This window comes from Dromiciops gliroides, chromosome 4 (assembly GCF_019393635.1).
Source record: "Dromiciops gliroides isolate mDroGli1 chromosome 4, mDroGli1.pri, whole genome shotgun sequence".
NCBI classification, from domain to species: Eukaryota; Metazoa; Chordata; class Mammalia; order Microbiotheria; family Microbiotheriidae; genus Dromiciops; species Dromiciops gliroides.
The window spans coordinates 454,338,406-454,362,030 of record NC_057864.1 but is presented as its reverse complement, the minus strand read 5'-3'; the positions used below and the strand labels follow the sequence as shown (position 1 = coordinate 454,362,030).

At 42.5% G+C, this 23,625-nt stretch overlaps 2 protein-coding genes across 2 annotated transcripts; one reads left to right on the top strand and one right to left on the bottom strand.

Moving 5' to 3' along the window:
- Positions 1-6,348: 6,348 nt before the first annotated feature.
- LOC122753184 (late cornified envelope protein 3D-like) lies at positions 6,349-6,642 on the bottom strand. The gene has a single exon (XM_044000366.1). It carries the CDS (start codon positions 6,640-6,642, stop codon positions 6,349-6,351), a length of 294 nt encoding a protein of 97 aa, XP_043856301.1.
- Positions 6,643-23,105: 16,463 nt separating this feature from the next.
- Positions 23,106-23,387, top strand: LOC122753301 (late cornified envelope protein 3D-like). The gene has a single exon (XM_044000655.1). It carries the CDS (start codon positions 23,106-23,108, stop codon positions 23,385-23,387), a length of 282 nt encoding a protein of 93 aa, XP_043856590.1.
- Positions 23,388-23,625: the final 238 nt, after the last annotated feature.

The window sequence follows — 23,625 nt, the reverse complement described above, 5'->3', positions numbered from 1 at the left end:
TAAGTCACTCTACCCCTCTCAGCTGCAGCTTCCTCATCTATAAAACATGGCTTCGTTCAGTCGTGTCCTACTCTTTTTGTGACCCCGTTTTCTTGGCAAAGATATCTGGGTGATGTGCCATCACCTTCTCCAGCTCATTGTACAGATGAGGAAACTGAGGCACACAGGGGGAAGTGACTTGCTCAGGGTCACACAGCTAGTAAATGTCTGAGGTCAGATTTGAACTCAGGAAGATGTCTTCCTGATTCTAAGCCCAGTGCTCTATCTACTATGCCACCTAGCTGCATCATAAAAAAAAAATAGATAATAATATTTCTACAATATACTTCAAAGCTTTGTTGAGAAGGTCATGGGAGTCTAGAATAGCCCAATTTGAAAGTGAAAGGACCTTAAAGGTCAAGAAGTCAACAGGCATTTAGGTCCCTTACTATGTGACAGACATTATGTTTAAGTGCTGGGAATACAAATACAAGTTGTTTTGTTTTGTCTTGCGGGGCAATGAGGGTTAAGTGACTTGTCCAGGGTCACACAGCTAGTGAGTGTCAAGTGTCTGAGGTTGGATTTGAACACAAGTCCTCCTGAATCCAGGGCCCTTGCTTTATCCACTTCACCATCTAGATGCCCTCATGTTTGTTTGTTTTGTTTTGTTTTCAAATACAAGTTGAAAGAAAGACAGTTCCTCCCCATAAGGAGCTTATGCTCTAGTGGGGGGAAGATATTCCTGGTAGCATAGTCTGTTAAAGAAAGTCTGGAGGGTGGCCTGGAAATGAATGAAGATATGGCTGGGCTGGGTGCACCCCTTGAATGGAGGTCATTGGAGGAGCTATCCAACAGGAGTAGGAGGCCAAAGAGGCAGAGGGTACATCCCGATGTATTAATAATTCTAGGCTGGCATAAGCTTCCAGGGTGAAGTGACTCATCCAAAGCCACGTGGGGTAGGAAACACTTTCCAAACCTTAAAGCTCTCTGTAGGGTCTCCCTTATTTTATAAAATAATATGAATAATTATTCACATATAAATATTATATGGATATTAATAATAATTAAAATGAAAGTAGCCTAGAAAAGCATCATTTTTCCTCTTAACATTAATTTAATTATACTATAACTTCCTAGCTAACAAGCAGGTGGGAACTACATGGGGGGTGGGGTAGGAGAAAGGCAATGCAGAAAGTGTTTGTTGTGGAGGAAGGTGGCGGGAATGGGAGGAAGGTTTCATTTATAAATTGCATTTCCATGTCAAGAGGGTAGGAGCAAATAGGAACCCAGGTTATGATAAAGGTTCATCATATGTTTGATGAGGGAGTTGAAAAAAATTCCCCTTCAAGTCCTTTTCAGCTCTACATCTATGACATAGTGACACTACTATATAAAGGAAGAGGGGTTGACCAGCAATTCACTGGAGTTATGGAGTTTAATTATATTGATGGCAGTGATGTTGCTAATAGAAATAATAATTATCAAATGAAATAACATGTAAAATGCTCTGGAAATCTTAATATTTCATATAAGCACCTTTATATGATAAAAAAATAGCAATGGCAAAAATGATGATAGCAAAAGAGCGATTCCTGCTTGTCACCTAGTTCCCAACCCCCCAGTCAACTATTATTTCTACTCAGTACAAAATCCAGGGCTTAGACCCTCAGAAAAGCTTTGAGATCTCATAAGATGATCTGGAGGAAATCAACCGGGTATCAGTGGGTTCGATTGAGATAAGTACATTCTATAGGGTAGGGGATAAGAAGATGCCTGAGGTACATTCTCCAGATCACTATGATTTTATTGAGGGATGATTTCTCTGTCTCCTTGTTGAGATATGAGAGAGAAGTTCATTTTCATTTTCTTTTTTTAAACATTTTCTAAGTTTGGAGTTCCAAATACTTCTCCTGCTTTAAGTCTTCTCCCACCCATTGAAAGAGTAAGCAAAACGATACCCATTAAGACAAGAAGTTCACAAGGTCCAGGAGGACTCGAAAGTAGGAGTTCTGTCTGCCAACACTGGATGTTAATAACCGAGAGTAAGAAAACCAGAGTCGGGGCAGCAGAGAGTTGGTGATTCTATAACCTGGATAGATAGGACCATTATCTACTTTGACTGGAATTCACCCCATGATGTGTGGGCTCTGTGAAGAAGCCATATTTAGTCTGTCCCATGTCTCTTTCTGTGAATGGTTGGGTAGGGGCTTTCTTTAAACGTGGAGGAGTTAACAAGCCAGGACATCTCTTACCAGACCTAAGCAGAGAGACAGATGAACATGAATCCACTAGTCTTGTCTCATCTAACAACTATCTCCCTCCCCTACTTTGAACTAGCTGGAGTCTCCTTTTGGTGGCTACCTCTCCGTTAAGGGGTTGGGATTTTTTACTTCTCTTCTCTTTACTGTGTCTCTATGGTCTCTACCAATTGCATTTATTCAGCTCTTGGGCTCCCCAGTTATTGTCACTTCTTCATTCTCAAGCTAGTCATTGTTCTGTTTCTGCTGAGAATCTTTTGCAGGGGATTTCTGTCTTCAGTGAAACCTGGTTGTTACTAATTTACTACAAAATATGATTAAAAAATAAAGAGCAAATATGTGTTGTCTGGGTTGATAAGTAGGCAAACAGAGCTATCAATCCCTTTGCTCCCCCTCCCTTTGTGTGGGCTGGGATACTGAAGAGCTAACTCTTGGGGTGTGACTTTCTCTGTTTCTCACAGGTTTCCTTTTAAACTGGTGGATCAGAGACTGGAGCTGGCTCACCAAGTCACATTTCAGTAATGCTACCAACTCTTTGGATGACTAGAGAAATCCCAGTGGGTATATTCTTCCTATTGCTGAAAAATGTTAAAAAATAAAGCAATTCTTTTTTATTTCTCTCATGATTATGAGCCCCCAGCCAGAAATATTTCTCTGGCAAATATAGCAGTTTTAATTTCTCCCTCCTATTTCTTTCTCAATCATTGTACCAACTTTTCCTCTTCCTAGCACTGAACACTGAAGCACCAATATATAGAGCTTAACAGTGAAACCAGAATTTCAACAAGAGAGATTAAAGTAAACTTAAACAAAAGACCCATGGGTCAGTTTTTCTTCTTCTTGTTATTTAGTCATAACCCCATTTGGGGTTTTCTTAGCAAAGATACTGGAGAGGTTTGCCATTTCCTTCTCCAGCTCATTTTACAGATGAAGAACTGAGGCAAACAGAGTTAAGTGACTCACCCAGGGTCACACAGTTAGAAAGTGTCTTGGGGTTGAATTTGAACTCAGGATAATGTCTTCCTGATTCCAGACTGAGCATTCTATCTACTTTGCCACCTAGCTGTCCCATATAGATTAATTAGCCATTGAGAAAGACAGAGCATTCTGTTATTCCAGGAATTTTATGACGTGTTTGTGGGTATAAGGTTCAGTATTGAGGACGAGAATGAGCTCACACATATGTAGACACATATTGTGTCTCTGTTCCTTATCTCTATCTCCTTCCATGTCCTGTCATCCTTCTTATCTGGAACAATTCTACTGATTGTTGCTCTCTTCTCTCTTTGACCAAAAGGTTGGAAAGAGATTGAGATTTGTTTAGGTTTCGATGGCTTAGAATGTGTGAATGGTGATTTTTTTCTGATCTAATCAGAAACTCTGAGGGTCTTTCCCTCTCAGATTAGGATTTTTATGATGGTAAATTGGGCCATCTTTTGTCTCAATTCTTACCTAGCCCTTAGTCATTGAGTGGACATCACCTCAGACAAACTGAGACCTGGGAAAGACCTTAACTTAGAAAGGCCATGGTGACCTACCACATCCCTGGATATCACAAGTTATCTTGAATAAAGTTAAGTGACTCTGGAGGAGACAGTGAGACTGATGACTTTGCACAGCTCTGACTCACTCATATCCAACTCATGTGCAGGTCAAGACATTGCCCTTGTAAACAAAACAAACAAACAAAAAGACAGGGGCAGCTAGGTGGCGCAGTGGATAAAGCACCGGCCCTGGAGTCAGGAGGACCTGAGTTCAAATCTGACCTCAGACACTTAACACTTACTAGCTGTGTGACCCTGGGCAAGTAACTTAACCCTCATTGTCTCACCAAAAAAACCCAAACCCAAACAAAACAAAACAAAAGACATTGCCCTTGTGATGTCATTGATCCTCTTCAATAATGGAAGATGAACAATAACAACAAAGAGACTCAAATTTGACCCCATCGTCCTGTATGATTTTCTGGCAACTGTCCTTGTACTGACACTTCTCTAAAACTGCCACACTACCACAAGCCCTTTCTGCACACCTTGGGGAACTTGTCCCCTTCCAAAAGCCACAGCAAGATGGAAAATGGCCACAGAATGATAGCATGTTATTAAGGGGTCCCCAACTCCTGCCAGCCTGTAAATGTCATATCACAGTAGAGCAATCCCAAAGGTTCGTTATGGAAAAGGTCACAGAAATCATGGCAAGGAAAGTCATTCATGTGGTCTGAGTGGACCCTGTGTGGATGCAGCAGACTGCCAGCTGGCTAATGGAGTTTTCCAGGTTTGAGGAATACAAGAAAGATATCCTTCCTCATCTCGCAAATGTTCTCATTGCAATGGCTTGTCACAGGGCCAGAAATCCCACCTTTTCAGGGTGAGTCCTTTGAGATAAGACTTTGTCCAGGTAACATGTTAGACTTGAGTCAAGAGACGTAGGTACAGGTATGGACTCTGACACTCACTTATTACATGAATATCCATGAGACAGTGACGTAACTTCTTTGATGTGAGAGTTCTTCATGATATCATAGGATGGTCAGAAGGAAGGAGGTTTGAAAAAAGTTAGAACTCCAGATAAACCAGAATTATCATTGTTTTCTGGTTAAGAATAAATGAAAATGGGCAGCTAGGTGGCGCAGTGGATAAAGCACCGGCCGTGGATTCAGAAGGACCTGAGTTCAAATCCAGCCTCAGACACTTGACACTAGCTGTATGACCCTGGGCAAGTCACTTGACTCTCATTGCCCCGCAAAAAAAAGAAGAAGAAATGAAAATGCATGACTAATGTTTTTTGAAAAGCAACTATCATCTTAGCATGTATTAACTTACATACATAATATTATTTTGTAGTTAACAAGTAACTGAGAGGTAAGGCCTATTTGATGAGAGGGTTTGGGGGAAGGTTAAACTATAGAGAGAAGTCCAGAGCATGGGTATTGCCCAGAAACATGATGGGACAGGGAGAAACGGTGTAAATGGGAATAGGGTGGAGGAAGAGGACTTTGGACAGACAGATGTGGAAGGTGAAAGAGGGAGCTATTTTTTCTAGGCTAAAAGTCTGCATCTGATGAAAAGAGGCATTACCTGGGGGCAGGAAGAGGCATGAGTGGAGAAGGGGGCAGCTGGGGATATGGCTGTGCCCTTCTGTGGCAGGAGTGAGGTGATTTGGAAACAAAGACCTGGGCAGAGAGGAAGAGAAGAGGGGAAGCTCACAAATCCCACATCCACTATATATTGAATTCCCCCCATAGCAAAGGCTGGCACTACTGCTGGGCTTGCTGGCAGGATATTTCTGGGTGAGATCAGTAATTATGAGGTAGAGAGACTTTTCAGGTGCATGACACTCATTCTAAGAAGCTTCTTTACCTCTATTAAATAGATACAATGAGAGAGGCTTCCTAAATAATCAAACCAAGCCCTGTTCCTCCAAACTGGCTACTCCAGGTCAGAAGACTGGGAGGCCTCATCTTGTCAATTCTCCAGCCTCTCCACCTCCATGCTCTGCAGGTTTTTCCAATATTCTTCACAGCCTTTGACTTTTTTCCAATTGGTATTTTACTCCATAAAATGGTGGTCCTCCAAACCTAGAACCTTCTTACACCCTCTTTGTCCTCTACTTTCTGGTATCTGCCCTGGGAGCTTCTTCCATTTGGGAGAAGGCTGGTGCTTACAATCAACTGATTTTCAATTTGTCAAATCACACACCCACATTCCATGTTCTCTTGGGTCTGAATGGAAAGAGAGCCTGAGGCAGGCACTGCCCCAGCAGCCTTTCAGGCAGACACAAAGCAGGGGCTTTGGGTGTAGGGGTACATCACAGGAAGGGAGATGTTGGCTGCAAAAAGGGAAGAACAGAGAATAGAAGACAATTGTGATCATATACAGCTTTATTGTTGAATGAGACAAATGAGGCAGAGATGGTTTGGTTCAAGTTCAATGTTTAGGATTTTGAGAGGATATGAAATGGTCCTCTTAGACTCTCTTAGGCCTCTCAAGATATCCCATGAGCTCAGAGCCCAGAGGGAAATCAAAACCAAGAAGGAGCAAGGGGCAAAGGGAAGATGGGAGAGTGGCCTCTCTTGATTCTTCCAGGTCAGCTCCTAGCCAAGGACACCAGGTCAGCAGCAGCCCCCAGAGCTCCCACTGCAGCCTCCAGACTGCTGGTTGTTCCCAGTGCCACTGTCACAGGACTCAGAGCTCTGGCGCCTGCATCCATGGGATCTCCTGTGATGGTGGGAAAAGAGGTGGCAGCTGTGCTCAGAGCCAGAGCTGCCACATCCCCCAGAGCTGGCTCCGCAGCCAGAGGAGACAGGAAGAGAGCATGGAGCCTGGGGAGGGGACTTGGGAGGGCACTTGGGGGTCTGGCATTTGGGAGGGGGCTGGCACTGCTGCTGGCTTTGCTGGCAGGACATCTCTGGGGGAGCTCAGGAATCCTGGAAGATAATGGAGAGACATTTCAGGTGCATGAAACCCAGGTTAAGAAGCTTCCTTCACTTGGAATTAATGGACACTGGAAACTACATCAAAAACACATTAACATCCCCATAGAGAAGACTTGAGAAATTCATTCCATTGGCTAACTCTCTGTAAATTCTTATTTATCAAGCAGGCAATGGACTTTGAGGTAATTCATAGATCATTAACACTTTGTTAGGGGGCAGATAGGTTGCACAGTAGATAAAGCACTGGCCCTGGATTCAGGAGGACCTGAGTTCAAATCTGGCCTCAGACACTTGACACTTACTAGCTGTGTGACCCTGGGCAAGTCACTTACCCCACATTGCCCCACAAAAACACCTCAGAAAACCAAGACAAACCCAAAGAAACAAACAAAAAACCCAACCCAGTTTATTAGCACATCAATTTGACATGTGATTTAGAATTAAGTAAATCATGCAGAATCTCCAAGGAAGTAGCAGAGTATGGTGCCAAGATGCAGGTAGAGAACTGGCTCCCCAAACATGCTGGGAACATCCTTAAGATGCTAGTTCATGGCACCATTTTTAGCAATTCTGACCACTGCAGATTCCTTCCTGCCAGATTCTAGTCCTTACTTTCTTGTGCTATGGGGGAGATCCAGACAGGTTCTTTATGAGTCTAGAATAAAACCAAAGCACAACCTATATTTTTTTTCAATCTTCCATGATTCTGACTCAGTTGAGCCCTGCTTCATTTTTCTTGGCTATCCTAGCTTTTTTTCCCCTTTACATGCCTCTCTCCCCTGAATTGTGCTCTCCTTCTTTCTCCAATACCCTGTTAAAGGCCCTGTCCATCCCTATTCCTAGAAATACTCACCCTGATCACAGTCACAAATGTCCTTGAAGAACCAGAGTGAATGACAACCTAGTGGCAAGGACACCTTTTATAGGGCATCCCAGGCTGAACTGTTGGCACCAGCCCCAACTCTGCAGGAGGAAGAGTGTCTTTCCTAACACATGACATGAATCAGACAATTCTTGACATTCCCCAAAGTCAAATCTAAGGACATGAGTCAATAAAGAAATTACTAACTTGTAAGGGAAGGGGAAGGGGAAAAGAATTTTTAAGTGTCTACTATATTCCAGGCACTGTGATGAACACTGTATAAATATTGTCTCATTTGTTCTCATTTGTGAGGGATTTTAAACATTATCTAGGAGGTAACTAGGTGGCAAAGAATATGGAATAGTGGGCCCAGGGTCAGAAAGAAAAACTCAAATCTGGCTTGCTACACTGCTTATTGTGTGATCCTGGGCAAATAATTTAACCTCTGTTTGTCTTGATTCTTCATTTGTAAAATGGGGATAGTAACAGTAACTACCTCCCAGGGTTGTTGTGAGGATAAAATGAAACAATGTTCTTCACAACCCCTAAAGCTGTGTATATAAATATATAAATACTGTATTCATCATCATCGTCATTGTCACTATTGTTATTTTAGGCATCTCATTTTACAGAAGCAAAAACTGAGGCTCAATAGGTTCAACAATTGGTCCATAGTCACACAGGTAATAATGGAAGAGCTTGAATATAAACCCCAGTGTCCTGACACAGGATCCTTTGCTACTTACATTACACCAGGCCATGGGCCCCCTAAGGCTTCTCCTCTGGAATTCTGGAGTCTAGAGCATCCTATCAGAAAGCTGTGGATTATCTAGGAATCAGGACCCTGCTACTCCCTCACTTACACATAAGGGATATCTATGATGTCCCTCCACTGGGCAAAGGTGAGGGGGCTTCAGTCTCTGAGGCTGGTATACCCATTCCTAAAAATCTTCAGGTGGTCCCTGCTCCTTCCTCCAGAAAGGGTGGGATTGTCCTCTGAGATCATCCACTCTGGTCTCTACAAATCTTCAATTCATAGCTTCTCCCAGACTTATTTCTATAGATCACCCACATCCAAGGTGTACCTATCCCTAGCTTACTCCTCAGCACAGGTTTTCTAAAGCTCTACTTTCCATTCTCACAGCTCCTAATCATTGATTTTGTTTTTGTTTTGTTTTTGTTTTTGTGGGGCAATGGGGGTTAAGTGACTTGCCCAGGGTCACACAGCTAGTAAGTGTCAAGTGTCTGAGGCTGGATTTGAACTCAGGTACTCCTGAATCCAGGGCCGGTGCTTTATCCACTGCACCACCTAGCTACCTCAGTCCCTAATCATTAAACAGTTACTGCATGCAGGGCAAAGACTCCCTCCTTCTCAATTTTGTGTTCTTGTAGGTTTAGAAGCAACTGGCTATATATAGATTCTTTTATTGACCACTCAGTAAATATTTACCAAGCAACTCATAAGTGTAAGCCTCTGTGCTTAGGGCTTCTGGAAAGACAAAAGATGAATAGGAATGACCATTGTCCTCAAGGTGCTTGCCAACTTATAAGGGGAAAAACAAATAGACAACAGGGGTGAGAAAATTGGCCACAAGAGAGATACAGACAAGATGCTGTAGGAGATCAGAGTAAAGAGAGGGGCCTTTCTGACTGGGACAAGTAGGGGCATCTTCATGAATGAGAGGCTTACTTGGTGGTGGTGCTGTTAGTTGTCCTTCCTTCTTGAAGAAGAACAAAAAGACATCACTACGTTGGGGTCAATGCACAACAATTTGAGGGGGGGGTGTCTTGAAGGCTAGGAAATATTTTTTTTCTTTTCTCTTAGAATGATCCGCAGTGCTTTATTGCCTCCATCAGTATGTGTTCTATGTTGTCTACATAGTGCCCCCAATACTGTCCTCATCCCTTCTCACAGTGGTCCTCTGAGTTTTTCTAGGTTCTTTGAATCACCATAGGAGTCACAAATCTATCATGTTCAAGAAGACACCAAAAGTCACATGAGAAGGACCTAGGAAATCACCTGAACCATCCACTTGCCTCCAACTTCCAAGCCCTCAGAATATATTACACTTGATTTAATCACTGAACTCTCCTCCTATTCTATTTCATCATGCTGGGGGGAAGGGAGGAGTTCTTAAAATTTTCCTAAGGTTCTAAGTCCTAGACTTTGTATCGAAGTGGCTAAAACAGCAACTGACTAGTGGGGCGGGGACCAGGTGACAAGCAGGACTGGATCCTTTCCTACTGTCATCAGCGTCATTGATGTCTTATTCATCATGGAAAGACACTTAGACTAACCTGGGATTCAGGTAGTGCTTTAAACTTTATGGAACTTATCCCATCGGGTCACCATTGTCTTTCCTATCATCACCAAAAACTATCACCATGATCATGATTAACAAAGTAGATTGGAATTCTCTGAGCTCTGTAACAAGAACATTACACATCTATCTCACTATGCGTAACAGGATCAAGAGACAGATGTTCAGATGTCATCTAATCTGATCCCCTCATTTTACAGGTGAAGAAACAGAAGCCTTGAGAGCTTAAGTCATTTTCCTCAGGTAACACAGACAATAAACAGGAAAGCCATAATTTGAACCCATACCCTCTGACACTAGACCCAATGCTTTTCTCACCATTCCCAGCACCATTGAATATAAAATAAAATGTTTTTAAATGGACACTACTTTGGCTGCTTGAGGAAAATCATTGAAAGGTTTTAGGCTGTGACTTCATGTCTAAAGGAAAGACCCGTTTTATACAGGTGTATCTCTTTTTTTTTTTTTTTTTGGACTTTGCTTCATTGCACCATGAAGATATTGCAATTTTAAAATTTGTCTATTTATTTTTTTCATTCACTTATTCAGTTATTTCTTTATTTATTTTTACAAATTGAAGGTTTGTGGCAACTCTACCTCAAGAGAGTCTATCAGAACCATTTTTACCAACAATATGTGCTCACATTGCGTCTCTAAGTCACATTTTAGAAACTCTCACAATATTCCAAATGTTTTCTGGCTATTCTGAGGATTTGGGTATCTGGTTTCCTAAAAATGCATTCCCTTTCCCAATTCAATCAAAGCAACACTTCTGCCCTATGAAGGATTAAAAGCTCAATGTGTATATATGGGCAGTGCCATAAACAGTGGATAGAGTGTCAGAACTGGAGTCAGGAAGACTCCTCTTCCTGCGTTCAAATCTGGCCTCAGATACTTTCTAACTGTGTGACCCTGGGCAAGTAACTTAACCCTGTTTGCTTCCATTCCTCATCTGAAAAATGAGCCAGGAAGGGAAATGGCAAAGCACCCTAGTATCTTTGTCAAGAAAACCACAAACGTGGTCATAAAGAATCGGAGACACTGGAAAACGAGTCAACAACAATGTTTTCCTCGGAACCATTATCTGAATGAAAAAACAAGTAATAAAGGGTTTGGAGCTGGACAGGCCTGCCCTGCTGTGGGGCTAGGTGAGACATGTTGGTGTGTTCCAGGACTGATACGATGCATTACATCCTGGGTTTCTTCTCTTTTTCCCTCTCTTTGGTGCAGGTGACAATTATAGAGAAGAGATAATGGCTGCTCTGGGTCTGATTCTGTTTTGGTGCTTAGGTCTGTGGGTGTGAAAGAGAGAGGGCATTGATGTAATAGGAAGAAACAGACTTGGGAGTGTGGGTGGACAAGGAATTGACCTGGAGTGTGATTGGATGCTGGGAGGGGAAAAAGAAAAATGTCTATCTCGAGGTGTCCTGTTGTGTCCTAGAAGGGTCACAGTTGTGTCAGAGGTATGCCATTACCTGGAAATTGTTAGGAAATGCTTGTCCATAGAATGGAAGACAGCATGATATACTGGAAGAAACATAGAGTTTAGAAGCAGAAGACCTGCCCTCACATCTCTGTTCCGTCACTTAGGACTTGAAGACCAGGTGATTCATGTAACTTTTCATTAATTTCCTAACTTGTAAGAGGAGTCTTTTGTATGAGATCATGAATAAAGTTACTGTGAAAGCTATAGGACCCTTGGTTTTACATCCTCCCCTCCTTCAGGATGCCCTCTTTGAGGTCAGGGACGATTTTCCCTTGTGATGTTGTATCCTCAATACTGCATACTTTCTTTGCATACAGTAGGTGCTAAATATAATATTGGTGAAAAGAATATAACTCAGCAGACTGTTTAAAAAAATTCCTACCTAAAGAGTGGTTTTGAGTGTCTCCTTGAACTTATCCCCTATGGTGACTAGAGAATTCTAGGAATTGGATGCTCAAAGGGGTATTGGGTTTCCCTTCACTGGAGACCTTCAAGAGAAAGCTCAATGACCACTTCCTGGTTATACTATAAAATTAAGTCAATAAGTATTTATTAATCACCTATTGAAGCTCTGTGGTAAACAATAGGGATATGAAGAATGGCAAAAACAGTGCTTGCCCTCAATGGGTTCACCATCTAATGGAGGAGATGATATGATAATAGCTCTACACACACACACACACACACACACACACACACACACACACACACACACACACACACGCAGAGTAAATGGGAGGCAGTCTCAGCGCAAAGAAGGACCAGAAAAGGCTTCTTATAGAAGGCAAGATTTTGGTTGAGACTTGATAGAGATTCTTATACCATCAAGAATTGGACTAGATACCCCTCTGAAGCCCTTTTTAGCAGTAGAATTCTCTAATTTGATGAGTGAGATGGAATGATGGCCATGTTATGTAGTTGTTCCCCCAAACTGGCTCCTAGGATGAGAGATGGCTTTCTAGGAGGAAAAAAGTCTTTCACAATCCAGGACAATCATGTCATGCAATTTCTGAAAATCCCCAGGCCACCCTTCCAGGAAGAAATTTGAAGCTCAGAGGCTCATCCTGAAAGGTGGTTGGGGGAGGTCTCTAAATGGAACCTTTGGAAAGATCCAGGCTTTCCTATTTGTTGGGGTGCACACAACCTCAAATGGTTCTGCACTGCTGTTAGACTTTTCCATTCTCTGCACTGGATCTTTCAAATTTTTTTATCTTTTTTTAAACCTCCTATGGCTCCCCTACCTATCTCTTTCTCAGCTGAGACATTTGCCTCATATTTTACAGAAAAAAATTGAGTCCATTCAATGTAAGCTTCGTTTTCTCCTCTACTTATTTCACTATAACTTGTATGTCATCTGCCATTATCTCTTCCTTCACATTGTCTCACAATCTGATGACTTTACGTAACTCTACCTCATTTAAATGCAATTCACAATAAACAATGGTGATAGACTTGGCTCTTCTCAGTAGTGCAAAGATCCAAAACAGTTTCAAAGAATTCATGATAGAAAATGTTCTCAACATCCAGAAAAAAAAAGAACTGTGGATTATGAACCATACTGTTTCTTTTTTTGTGGTTTTTCTCTTGTGCTCTGATTCTTCTTTCACAAGATGACTAATGCAGAAATATGTTTAATGTGAATGTACATATATAGCCTATATCAGACCGCTTTCTGTCTTGGGGAGGAGGGAGAGAAGGGAGGATGGGAGAAAAATTTGGAATTAAAAATCCTATGAAAACAAATGTTGAAAACTATCCTTATGTGTAACTGGAAAATAATAAAATATTTTTATTTATTAAAAATGCAATTCACAAGAAAGTCAAGGCATCACCCATTTTCCACTATTTGTTATGTCATTGGTCCTTTTTGAAAATGAAGGATGAACAACAACATGAAGTAGCTTTACTCCTTTACAAGGAGAGAAGCTTTCTAAATAATCAAACCAGGCTCTGTTTCTCCAAACTGGCTGCTCCAAACAAAGACGCTGGGAGCCTCATCTTATCAATTCTCTAGCCTCCCCACCTCCATCCTCTGTATGTTTTCCCAATATTCTTCACAGGCTTTGATTTTCTCAATGGGTTTAATGCTCCATGAGATGAGTGGTCCCCAAAACCTAGAACCCCCTTGAACTTCCTCTGTCCTCTGCTCTTTGGGATTTGACCTGCTAGCTTCTTCCATTTGGGAGAAGGCTGGTGCTCACAATCAACTGATTTTCAATTTGTCAAAGCATATACCCATGTGCCGTGTCCTCTTGGGTCTGAATGGAAAGAGAGCCTTAGGCAGATACTGCCCCAGCAACCTCTGAGGCAGACACAAAGCAGGGGCTTTGGGTGTAGGGGTACATCACAGGAAGGGAGACATTGGCTGCAAAAAGGGAAGAACAGAGAGTAGAAGACAATTGTGATCATATACAGCTTTATTGTTGAATGAACCTCTTGGTTCAAGTTCGATGTCTAGGATTTTGAGAGGATATGAAATGGTCCTCCTAGACTTTCTTAGGCCTCTCAAGATATCCCATGAGCTCAGAGCCCAGAGGGAAATCAAAACCAAGAAGGAGCAAGGGGCAAAGGGAAGATGGGAGAGTGGCCTCTCTTGATTCTTCCAGGTCAGCTCCTAGCCAAGGACACCAGGTCAGCAGCAGCCCCCAGAGCTCCCACTGCAGCCTCCAGACTGCTGGTTGTTCCCAGTGCCACTGTCACAGGACTCAGAGCTCTGGTGCCTACATCCATGGGATCTCCTGTGATGGTGGGAAAAGAGGTGGCAGCTGTGCTCAGAGCCAGAGCTGCCACATCCCCCAGAGCTGGCCCCGCAGCCAGAGGAGACAGGAAGAGAGCATGGAGCCTGGGGAGGGGACTTGGGAGGGCACTTGGGGGTCTGGCATTTGGGAGGGGGCTGGCACTGCTGCTGGCTTTGCTGGCAGGACATCTCTGGAGGAGCTCAGGAATCCTGAAAGATAATGGAGAGACATTTCAGGTGCATGAAACCCAGGTTAAGAAGTTTCCTTCACTTGGAATCAATGGACACTGGAAACTACATCAAAAACACATTAACATCCCCAAAGAGAAGACTTGAGAAATATATTCCACTGACTAACTCCCTGTAAATTCTTATTTATCAAGCAGGCAATGGACTTTGAGGTAATTCATAGATCATTAGTTTGTTAACATATCAATTTGACATGTGATTTAGAATTAATTAAGTCATGCAGAATTTCCAAGGAAGTAACAGAATATGGTGTCAAGATGGAGGGAGAGGACTGGTTCCCAAAACATCCTGGGAACATCTCTTAAGAGACCACTCCATGGCACCATTTTTAGCAGTTCTGACCATTGCAGATCCTTTCCTGCCAGATTCTAGGTCCTTACTTTCTTGTGCTATGGGGAGATCCAGACAGGTTCTCCATGAGCCTGGAACAAAACCAAAGCACAGCTTGTATTTTTATCAAGCTTCCATGATTCTGACTCAGTTGGACTATTTTTTTTCCTGGCTTCTCTCTCTTTCTTTCTTCTCCATGCCTCTCTCCCGATTTTTGCCCTCCATTTTTCCCCAATACCCTGTTAAAGGCCCTGTCCATCTCTTTTCATAGAAGTACTCACCCTGATCACAGTCACAAATGTTTCTGAAGAACCAGAGTGGATGATAATCCAGTGGCAAGGACACCTTTTATAGGGTATCTCAGGCTGAGCTGTTAGCACCAGCCCCAACTCTGCAGGAGGAAGAGTGTCTTTCCTAACACATCACATGAATCAGACAGTTCCTGACATTCCCCATTAAAATCCATGGACATGAGTCAATAAAGAGATTACTGACTTGTAAGGGAACGGAACAAGATTTTTTAAAGTCTCTACTATGGTTCGGGTATTTGGCTAAACACTTTATAAATATTATCTCATTTGGTCTCATTTATGAGATCTAGGAGGTAACTAGGTGGCAAAGTATATAAAATAGTGAGCCTGGGGGCAGAAAGAAAAACTCTAGACTCCTGATTTGCACAGGAGAAGCATCCTGTAAGAAAGCCATGGATTGTCTAGTGCTTAGGACCTTGCTACTCCCCCACTCACACATGGGGTATAGCCATGATTTCCATCTACTGGGCAAAGGTGATCGGCTCCAGTCACTGAAGTTGTTTCCCTTCCTCAGTATCTTCATGTGGTCCCTGCCCCTTCTTCCAGAAAGGGCTGGACTGTCCCCTGAAATCCTCCACTCTGGTCTCTATACATCTTTGATTTGCAGCTTCCCTGAGACTTATTTCCATAGATCACCCACATCTATCCCTTCCTTACTCCTCAGCATAGATTTTCTCAAGCTTTTCTTTCCATTTTCATGGCCCCTGAATCACTGAACAGTTACTGCAGGGTAAAGACTCCCTCTTTTTCAATTTTGTGGTCTTGCAGGTTAGAAGTAACTGGCTAATTTGGAATTATGCCCAAAGGGCGATAAAGCTGTGCATACCCTTTGACCCAGCAATCCCACTTTTAGGTCTTTTGCCCAAAGAAATCATGGAAGGGGGAAAGGGACCCACATGTACAAAAATATTTATAGCGGCTCTTTACGTGGTAGCAAGGAATTGGAAGTTGAGGGGGTGCCCATCAATTGGGGAATGGCTGGACAAGTTGTGGTATATGAATACAATGGAATACTATTGTGCTGTAAGAAATGATGAGCAGGAAGAGTTCAGAGAAACCTGGAGGGTCTTACGTGAGCTGATGATGAGTGAGATGAGCAGAACCAGAAGAACATTGTACACAGTATCATCAACATTGAGTGTTGACCTACTGTGATGGACTAAATTCTTCTCACCAATGCAATGGTACAGAAGAGTTCCAGGGAACTCATGACAGAAGAGGGTCTCCAAATCCAAGAAAAAAAAAGAAAGAAAGAACTGTGGAGTATAGATGCTGATTGAACCATATTATTTCTTTTGTTTTGGGTGCTGTTGTTTTTTTTTTCTATTTTGAGGTTTTGCATCACTGCTCTGATTCTTTCTCTTGTAACAGGATTAATGCAGAAATAGGATTAATGTTATTATGTGTATATATATGTGTGTGTATATATATATATATGTATATGTATAGATATATATAGATATAACCTATATCAGATTACCTGCTGTCTAGGGGAGGGGGGAGGGAGGGGAGGGAGGGAGGGAGAAAAATCTGAAAGTGTAAAGCATGTATAAACAAAAGTTGAGAACTATCTTTACATGTAACGGAAAAAATAAAATATCTCAAAAAAAAAAAATAAAGAACTGATATTGACTGAAAAAAAAAAAGAAGTAACTGGCTATTTATAGATTCTCTTATTGACCACTCAACAAGTATTTATCGAGCATCTCATAAGTGTAAGCCTCTGTGCTTCTGGGAATACAAAAGATGAATAGGAATGAACATTGTCCCCAAGGAGTTAGTCAGCTTGTAAGGGGAAGAACAAATATACAATGGGGATGAGAAGAGTGACATAAGAGAGATACAGACAAGATGCTGTAGGAGGTGAGAGCAAGGAGAGGTCCTTTCTGACTGGGATAAGCAGTGGCATCTGCATGAATGAGAGACTCACTGGGTGGTGGTGGTGTTAGTTGTCCTTCCTTCTCAAAGAAGACGAAAAAGACATCACTATGTTGGGGTCAAGGCACAGAGATTTGAAAGGGGTGTCTTGAAGGCTAGGAAATATTTCTTTTCTTTCCTCTTAGAGTCATATTTAGTGCTTTATTGCCCCCATCAGTTCTATGTTGTCTACACAATGCCCCCAACACCTGTCATCATCTCTTCTCATAGTGGTTTTCTGAGTTTTTCTAAGTGCTTTGAATCACCATAGGAGTTGCCACATTCAAAACCACACCTGAAATCACATCAGAGGCACCCAGAGAAACCAACTGAACCATCCTCTTTCTTCCATCTTCCAAGTCAACAGAATATATTAAACCTAACCTAACCACTGAACTTTCTTCCTATTCTACTCTATCAGGTTGGGTGGGAGAGATTAATTCTTAAATTTTTCCTAAGGTTTCCTAGACTTTGTATTCAGAGGCTAAAACAGTAACTGCCTACTGGGGCGGGGACCAGATGACAAGCAGGACTGGATCCTTTCCCACTGTCATCAGTGTCATTGCTGTCCTATTCATCATGGAAGGAAAATTAGAATAACCTGGAATTCAGGTAGTGCTTTAAACTTTATGGAACTTACCCCATTGGGTCACCACTGGCTTTCCTATCATCACCAAAACTACCACCATGGTCATGATTACCAAAGTCGATAGGAATTCACTGAGCTCTGTAACAAGAGAAATACAGGTTTGTGTCACTTTGCATAACAGGATCTCAAGACAGATGGTCAGATGTCATCTAATCTAACCCCTTCATTTTACAGCTGAGGAAACAGAAGCCTTGAGAACTGAAGTCATTTTCCCTCAGGTAACACAGACATTAAATAGGAAAGCCAGGATTTGAACCCATACCCTTTGACATCAGACCCTGTGCTTTTCCCACTGATCCCTGAAACATTTAGTACAAATTATAATGTTTTTTCATGAACTTTATGTCCAAACTATTAAAAAGTTTGGAGCTGAACTGGCCCACCCCAGTGTAGGGAGAAGTGAGACATGTTGGGAGCACCAATACAGCACTGATACAGGGTAGACCAAAGGTCAATAAGGTGTTTCAATATTTGATAACTCCTTTATTTTTAAAATTTATAATACCATAGCATCAAAAACACTATGTATAAGAAATGAATTTACATGTGAAAAATCAAATATTGTAAATGGCAAAAAAAAAGTAAAGAAAAAAGAATTTTCAAAAAGTTATTAAAGGGGGGCAGCTAGGTGGCATAGTGGATAGAGCACTGGACCTGGAGTCAGGAGGACCTGAGTTCAAATCTGGCCTCAGACAATTGACACTTACTAGCTGTGTGACCCTGGGCAAGTCACTTAACCCCAATTGCCTCACCTAAAAAAAAAAGTTATTAAAGGGGGCAGCTGGGTGGCACAGTAGATAAAGCATGGGCCCTGGTTTCAGAAGACTTGAGTTCGAATATGGCCTCAGACACGTGACACTTACTGTGTGACCCTGGGCAAGTCACTTAACCCTCATTGCCCTGCCCTACCCTCCAAAAAAATGACTAAAACATGGCGACTTTTGGTCCACCCTTTACAATGCATTCCATCCTAGGTTTCCTGTTTTTTCCCCTCTTTGGTGCAGGTGACAATTATAGAGAAGAGAGAATGGCTGCTCTGGGTCTCGTTATGTTTGGGTGCCTAGGAATGTCTACAAGTCTGTGGGTGTGAAAGAGAGAGGGCATAGATGTAACAGGAAGAAATAGACTTGGAAGTGTGGGTGGACAAATGATTGACCTGGAGTGTGACTGGGTGCCAGGAGTGGAAGAAGAAAGATGTCTATCCCAGGGTGTTCTCTGGTGTCCTAGCAGGGTCATGGCTGTGTCAGAGCAGTGTCATAACCTGGAAATTATTAGGAAACCCTTGTCTACAGAAACATGGAGTTTGTAGGTAGAGGAGCTGCCCCATATCTCTGTGCTGTCACTTAGGACTGGAAAACCAGGCAATTCATGTAATTTCTCATGGCTCTGGATTCCTAACTTGTAAAAGGAATGTTTTGGATGAGGTGATGAATAAAGTTCCTGTCCATACTGTTGGATTCTGGGTTTCACAGCCATCAGGAGATCAGGAATAGTTTTCCTTTTTGTTGTTGCATCCTCAGCACCTCATACTTGCTTTGCATACAGCAGGTGCTAAATGTAAGCTTGGTGAAAAGAACTGAACTCAGCACAGTCTAAAAAATTTCCTACCTAAAAAGTGGCTTTGAGTGTCTTCTTGACTGTGTTGCCTTTAGTGACTGCAAGATTAATAACCTTTAAAAAACTATCTGGGGGCAGCTAGGTGGCACAGTGGATAAATAACCAGCCTTGGATTCAGGAGGACCTGAGTTCAAATCTGGCCTCAGACACTTGACACATACTAGCTATGTGACCCTGGGCAAGTCACTTAACCCTCATTGCCCTGCAAAAATAACAACAAACAACCTCATGAGATCACTCTAGGAAGAAAATACCAAAACATTTAGGGGATATTTTATATGATATGAAAGAAAGTTTGGAGGGGACAATAAGGGACAACATGCTTAAGAGCAAAGTTCACCCTTTCTCATCTTTCAAGGTGCCCCTCATACAGCCCCTCATTCATGCTGATGCCCCTGGTCACTTCAGCAAAATATAATTCCAGTCTGAACTAACTTCCTAAAACAGGATCTGTGAACTATTTAAAAATATTTAATAGCTGCATTTCAGTTAGTTGGTCAATAAGCATTTGTATTTTGATATGACTTGTTTTATTTGTAATTATGTATAGTTGATTTTTTTTGCAGTTAAAGATATTATTCTGGGGCAGCTAGGTGGCACAGTGGATAGAGCACCGGCCCTGGATTCAGGAGGACCTGAGTTCAAATCCGGCCTCAGACACTTTACACACTTACTAGCTGTGTGACCCTGGGCAAGTCACTTAACCCCAATTGCCTAACCAAAAAAAAAAAAAAAAGATATTATTCTGAAAGAGTCTGTTGGCTTCCCTATGGACCTTGGAAGAGTCCATGACACACAAAAAGTTAACAACCTCTATCCCATGGCATGCTGTCTATGCCTTTATGCCTTTCTGAAAACATTTCCCCACCCTTTGTGGCACAGTAAAGAGGCTGTGTACGGGAGATCAGAGAGCTAGCCTTGGAACCAGGAAGGCCAGTTTGCAAGTCCAGCCTCTGACCCGGATTTGCTGTGTGACCTTGACCAATCACTTAGCCCTTCAGTGCTCAGGCAACTTTCGAAGACTGTCAGTTATACAGAAGCTGCTGACCAGCACTGGTAGAAGGAGATTCACCTTCTAGGGGACAGTTCAGTCCTGAGGAAATGGATCACTTCCTGGGCTTGGCACTAGGCCCAGTATACAACAGATGCATCATAAATATTGACTGATTGCTCAAACTTTAAAAGAAATTTTTGATAACTATTTCAATATCATTAGTTTCCATTGTAATCTTATGTTTATACATCTAAAAACTTAATAAATATACTATACTATACTAAATATACTAAAAACTTTACCACTAAATTTGTATTTTTTCTTTTTGTTTTATTTTGGCGGGGCAATGAGGGTTAAGTGACTTGCCCAGGGTCACACAGCTAGTAAGTGTCAAGTGTCTGAGGCCAGATTTGAACTCAGGTACTCCTGAATCCAGGGCCGGTGCTTTATCCACTGCGCCATCTAGCTGCCCCCCACCACTAAATTTGACTTCAAACATTACTAAGGGGTTCATAGATTGCATCAAATTCCCAAAAGGGTCCATGACACAAAGGAGATTAAGCCTCTTGCTCTATGGAGTTCCAAATGTCAGTGGAATTACAGGCTCAGTCCCTATCCCTATATGCACAGTAGTTATTTGTGTACTTGCCTGCCATCTACAATATTACAAGCTCTTTGGGGGGCATGGGACATTTGTTTCCTTTTATGTTCCCAGAAGCCTTGAGGCTTGGAACTTTGTATATAATACTGGCTCACTAAATTTTTATTGACTATTGAATGAGTGAATTACCTCCCAAACCCAAAGTCCTCAATGATTCAGGGACAGAGAGAATTGGAATGGAAAGAAGAGCCTTTGACTTTATGGGGATTCCTCAAAAACTTCTCTGTGAGGAAGGAACTACTAATGACCAGAAAGGACACAGCTTTCTGAAAGCTCCATCTTTATACCTCCTTCTTGGAGGAGATACCTCAAAGTCTACCATGACCTGATGTAATGAAAAAGCATTGACTTTGGTAATGGAGGACTTGGATTCAAATCCTAGATTTTCTATGTACTATCTGTGAGGCCATGGGCAGCTCTTCTAACTTCTTTGGCTCTCAGTTTCTTCGTCTGTATAATGAGGAGGGAAGTAGATGATATCTAAGGTGTTTTCCAATTCAAAGATCCATGTAGTGACTCATGTCTATGTATGAGAGTCTGGAGAATGTCAGGAATTGTGTGACGCATGCCATGGGTTGGGAAGGACACTCTTCCTTCCAGGGAGCTGGGTATCATACCAACAGCTTAGCCTGGGACACCCTATAAAAGGTGTCCCTGCCTCTGGCTCCTCATTCATTCTGGTTCTTCAGTGGAGAGTTCCTGTCTGTGTCTGTGATCAGGGTGAGTGTCTACATGAGAGCTCCAATGGAGGATTGGAGCAGGAGGTTGGAGGTATGGGAAGGAGAGAGTACAAAGCAGGGAGAGGGAGGAGTAAAAAGGGAGAAAAAGGAGAAAATAAGGCACTTAGCACAGTGCTTGGTACATGGTATGTATTTTTTTGGGGGGGGAGGGTGGCAATTGGGGTTAAGTGACTTGTTCAGAGTCACACAGTTAGTAAGTGTCAAGTGTTTGAGGCCAGATTTGAACTCAGGTCCTCCTGAATCCAGGGCCAGTGCTCTAACCATTGCGCCACCTGACTGCCCCTAGTTATATACTTTTTTTTTTTTTTTGGTGGAGCAATGAGGGTTAAGTGACTTGCCCAGGCTCACACAGCTAGTAAGTGTCAAGTGTCCGAGACCATATTTGAACTCAGGCCCTCTTAAATTCAGGGCCTGTGCTTTATCCACTGTGCCACCTAGCTGCCCCTAGTATGTACTTTTAAATGTTTATGGGTTGATTCAAAAAGGAGAGAGGGTCTGGGACAAAATAAGGGAAGCTGAATGAGAAGTAGAGCAGCTGGTGAAGAGTAGAATCTTGTACTTTGGATTTGGGGCCTATTGGATAGAGTGTTGGAACTGGAGTCAGAAAGACCTGAGGTCAAATCTTGCCCCATACACTGACAAGCTGCATGATCCTGAAAGAGCCTTCTGTCTGCCTCAGTATCCTTATCTGTAAAATGGGATAATAATAGCACCCACAATCCGGGCTTGGTGTGAGGGTAAAATGAGAGCAGATTTGTAAAGTTCTTTGAAAACCTTAAAGTGCTATAAAGATACTACCAGCATCATGATTACTATGATTCTAGACTGATGGAGGATCCTTCTGGGTCACCCCCAAAAAAAAAACAAACACTAAGGACCTAGAGTTTAGAGGGAGAGGGAGAAGCAGACATCTGTGTTCCTGGAAACTCTACAATGTCCTGGAATCCTCGTGATGGCCTGGACATTCTGGGAAGGTCATCATTTCTTCTCATCTAGATCACACATGTTTCTATGTGTGCAAAGAGAAATTCAGCAGAATTTATCGAGTGGTTACTTACCCATTAAATTAGGATGTATGATTTCCCTGATATAAGGAACTTCTTAAGTGGTGAAACTCCTACTGTCACATTCTGGCACCTTCTATGAAGCTCCTTTAATCTTAGAAAGTTGGCTAGAGCAGGGAGAGGCAGTGACTTATCCAAGGCCATGCATCTACTCTCTGTCAGATGCAGGACTCGAACCGGTCTTCCCTGGCTTAGTGGCTGGCTCCCTGACCAGGACACAGTGCTGCCTCTCAGACAGCATAGATATTTTCACAAAATGTTCCTAACCCTCAGTATTAGAGCTAGATGTTCATTCCTTGCTCCCCAAATATTCACCTGAAATGTATTTGTCTTTAGGAGAAATTTTTAGATCTTCTGCTACTAGATACTAATGTGTCATAGACATGATTCGGTTTCATGGTGTGGATTGATTCAAAATGGAAAGTAAAATTTTCTGGTTTCAAGGATCTGAACAACTCCGTTATTGTCTTTCAGGCTTACTGAACTTACCCAGAGATGTCTTGCCAGCAAAACCAGCAGCAGTGCCAGCCCCCTCCCAAATGCCAGACCCCCAAGTGCCCTCCCAAGTGCCCTCCCCAGCCTCCATGCTCTCTCCCTGTGTCCTCTGGCTGTGGATCCAGCTCTGGGGGATGCAGCAGCTCTGGCTCTGAGGGCGGCTGCCACCTCTTTTCCCACCATCGCAGGAGATCCCATAGAAGCTCTGGCTGCTGCGACAGTGGCAGTGGGCACAGACAGCAGTCTGGGGACTGTGGAGGTGGCTCAGGGGGCTGTTGCTGACCTGGTGCTCTTCCTTGTCCAAGGAGCAGAATTTGAGGAATCAAGAGAAGATACTGACCTTCATCTCACTCCAGCCCCCTTCCCTTCTTCCCCCTCCTCCCTGCCCTCTGTCTCAGAGATCTAAGATCTTGAAATGTCCTTTGGGAACTGAGAAGCCCCAGGATTATAATTTCAATCTCATTTCAAAATTCCCAAATTTCAGAGTCGAATCCAATCTTCTCTGCCTCATTTATCTCAT

What these genes read in the sequence shown, in the direction of transcription:
- LOC122753184 (XM_044000366.1), bottom strand. Translation starts at nt 6,642, where the DNA reads ATGTCCTGCCAGCAAAGCCAGCAGCAGTGCCAGCCCCCTCCCAAATGC.
- LOC122753301 (XM_044000655.1), top strand. Translation starts at nt 23,106, where the DNA reads ATGTCTTGCCAGCAAAACCAGCAGCAGTGCCAGCCCCCTCCCAAATGC.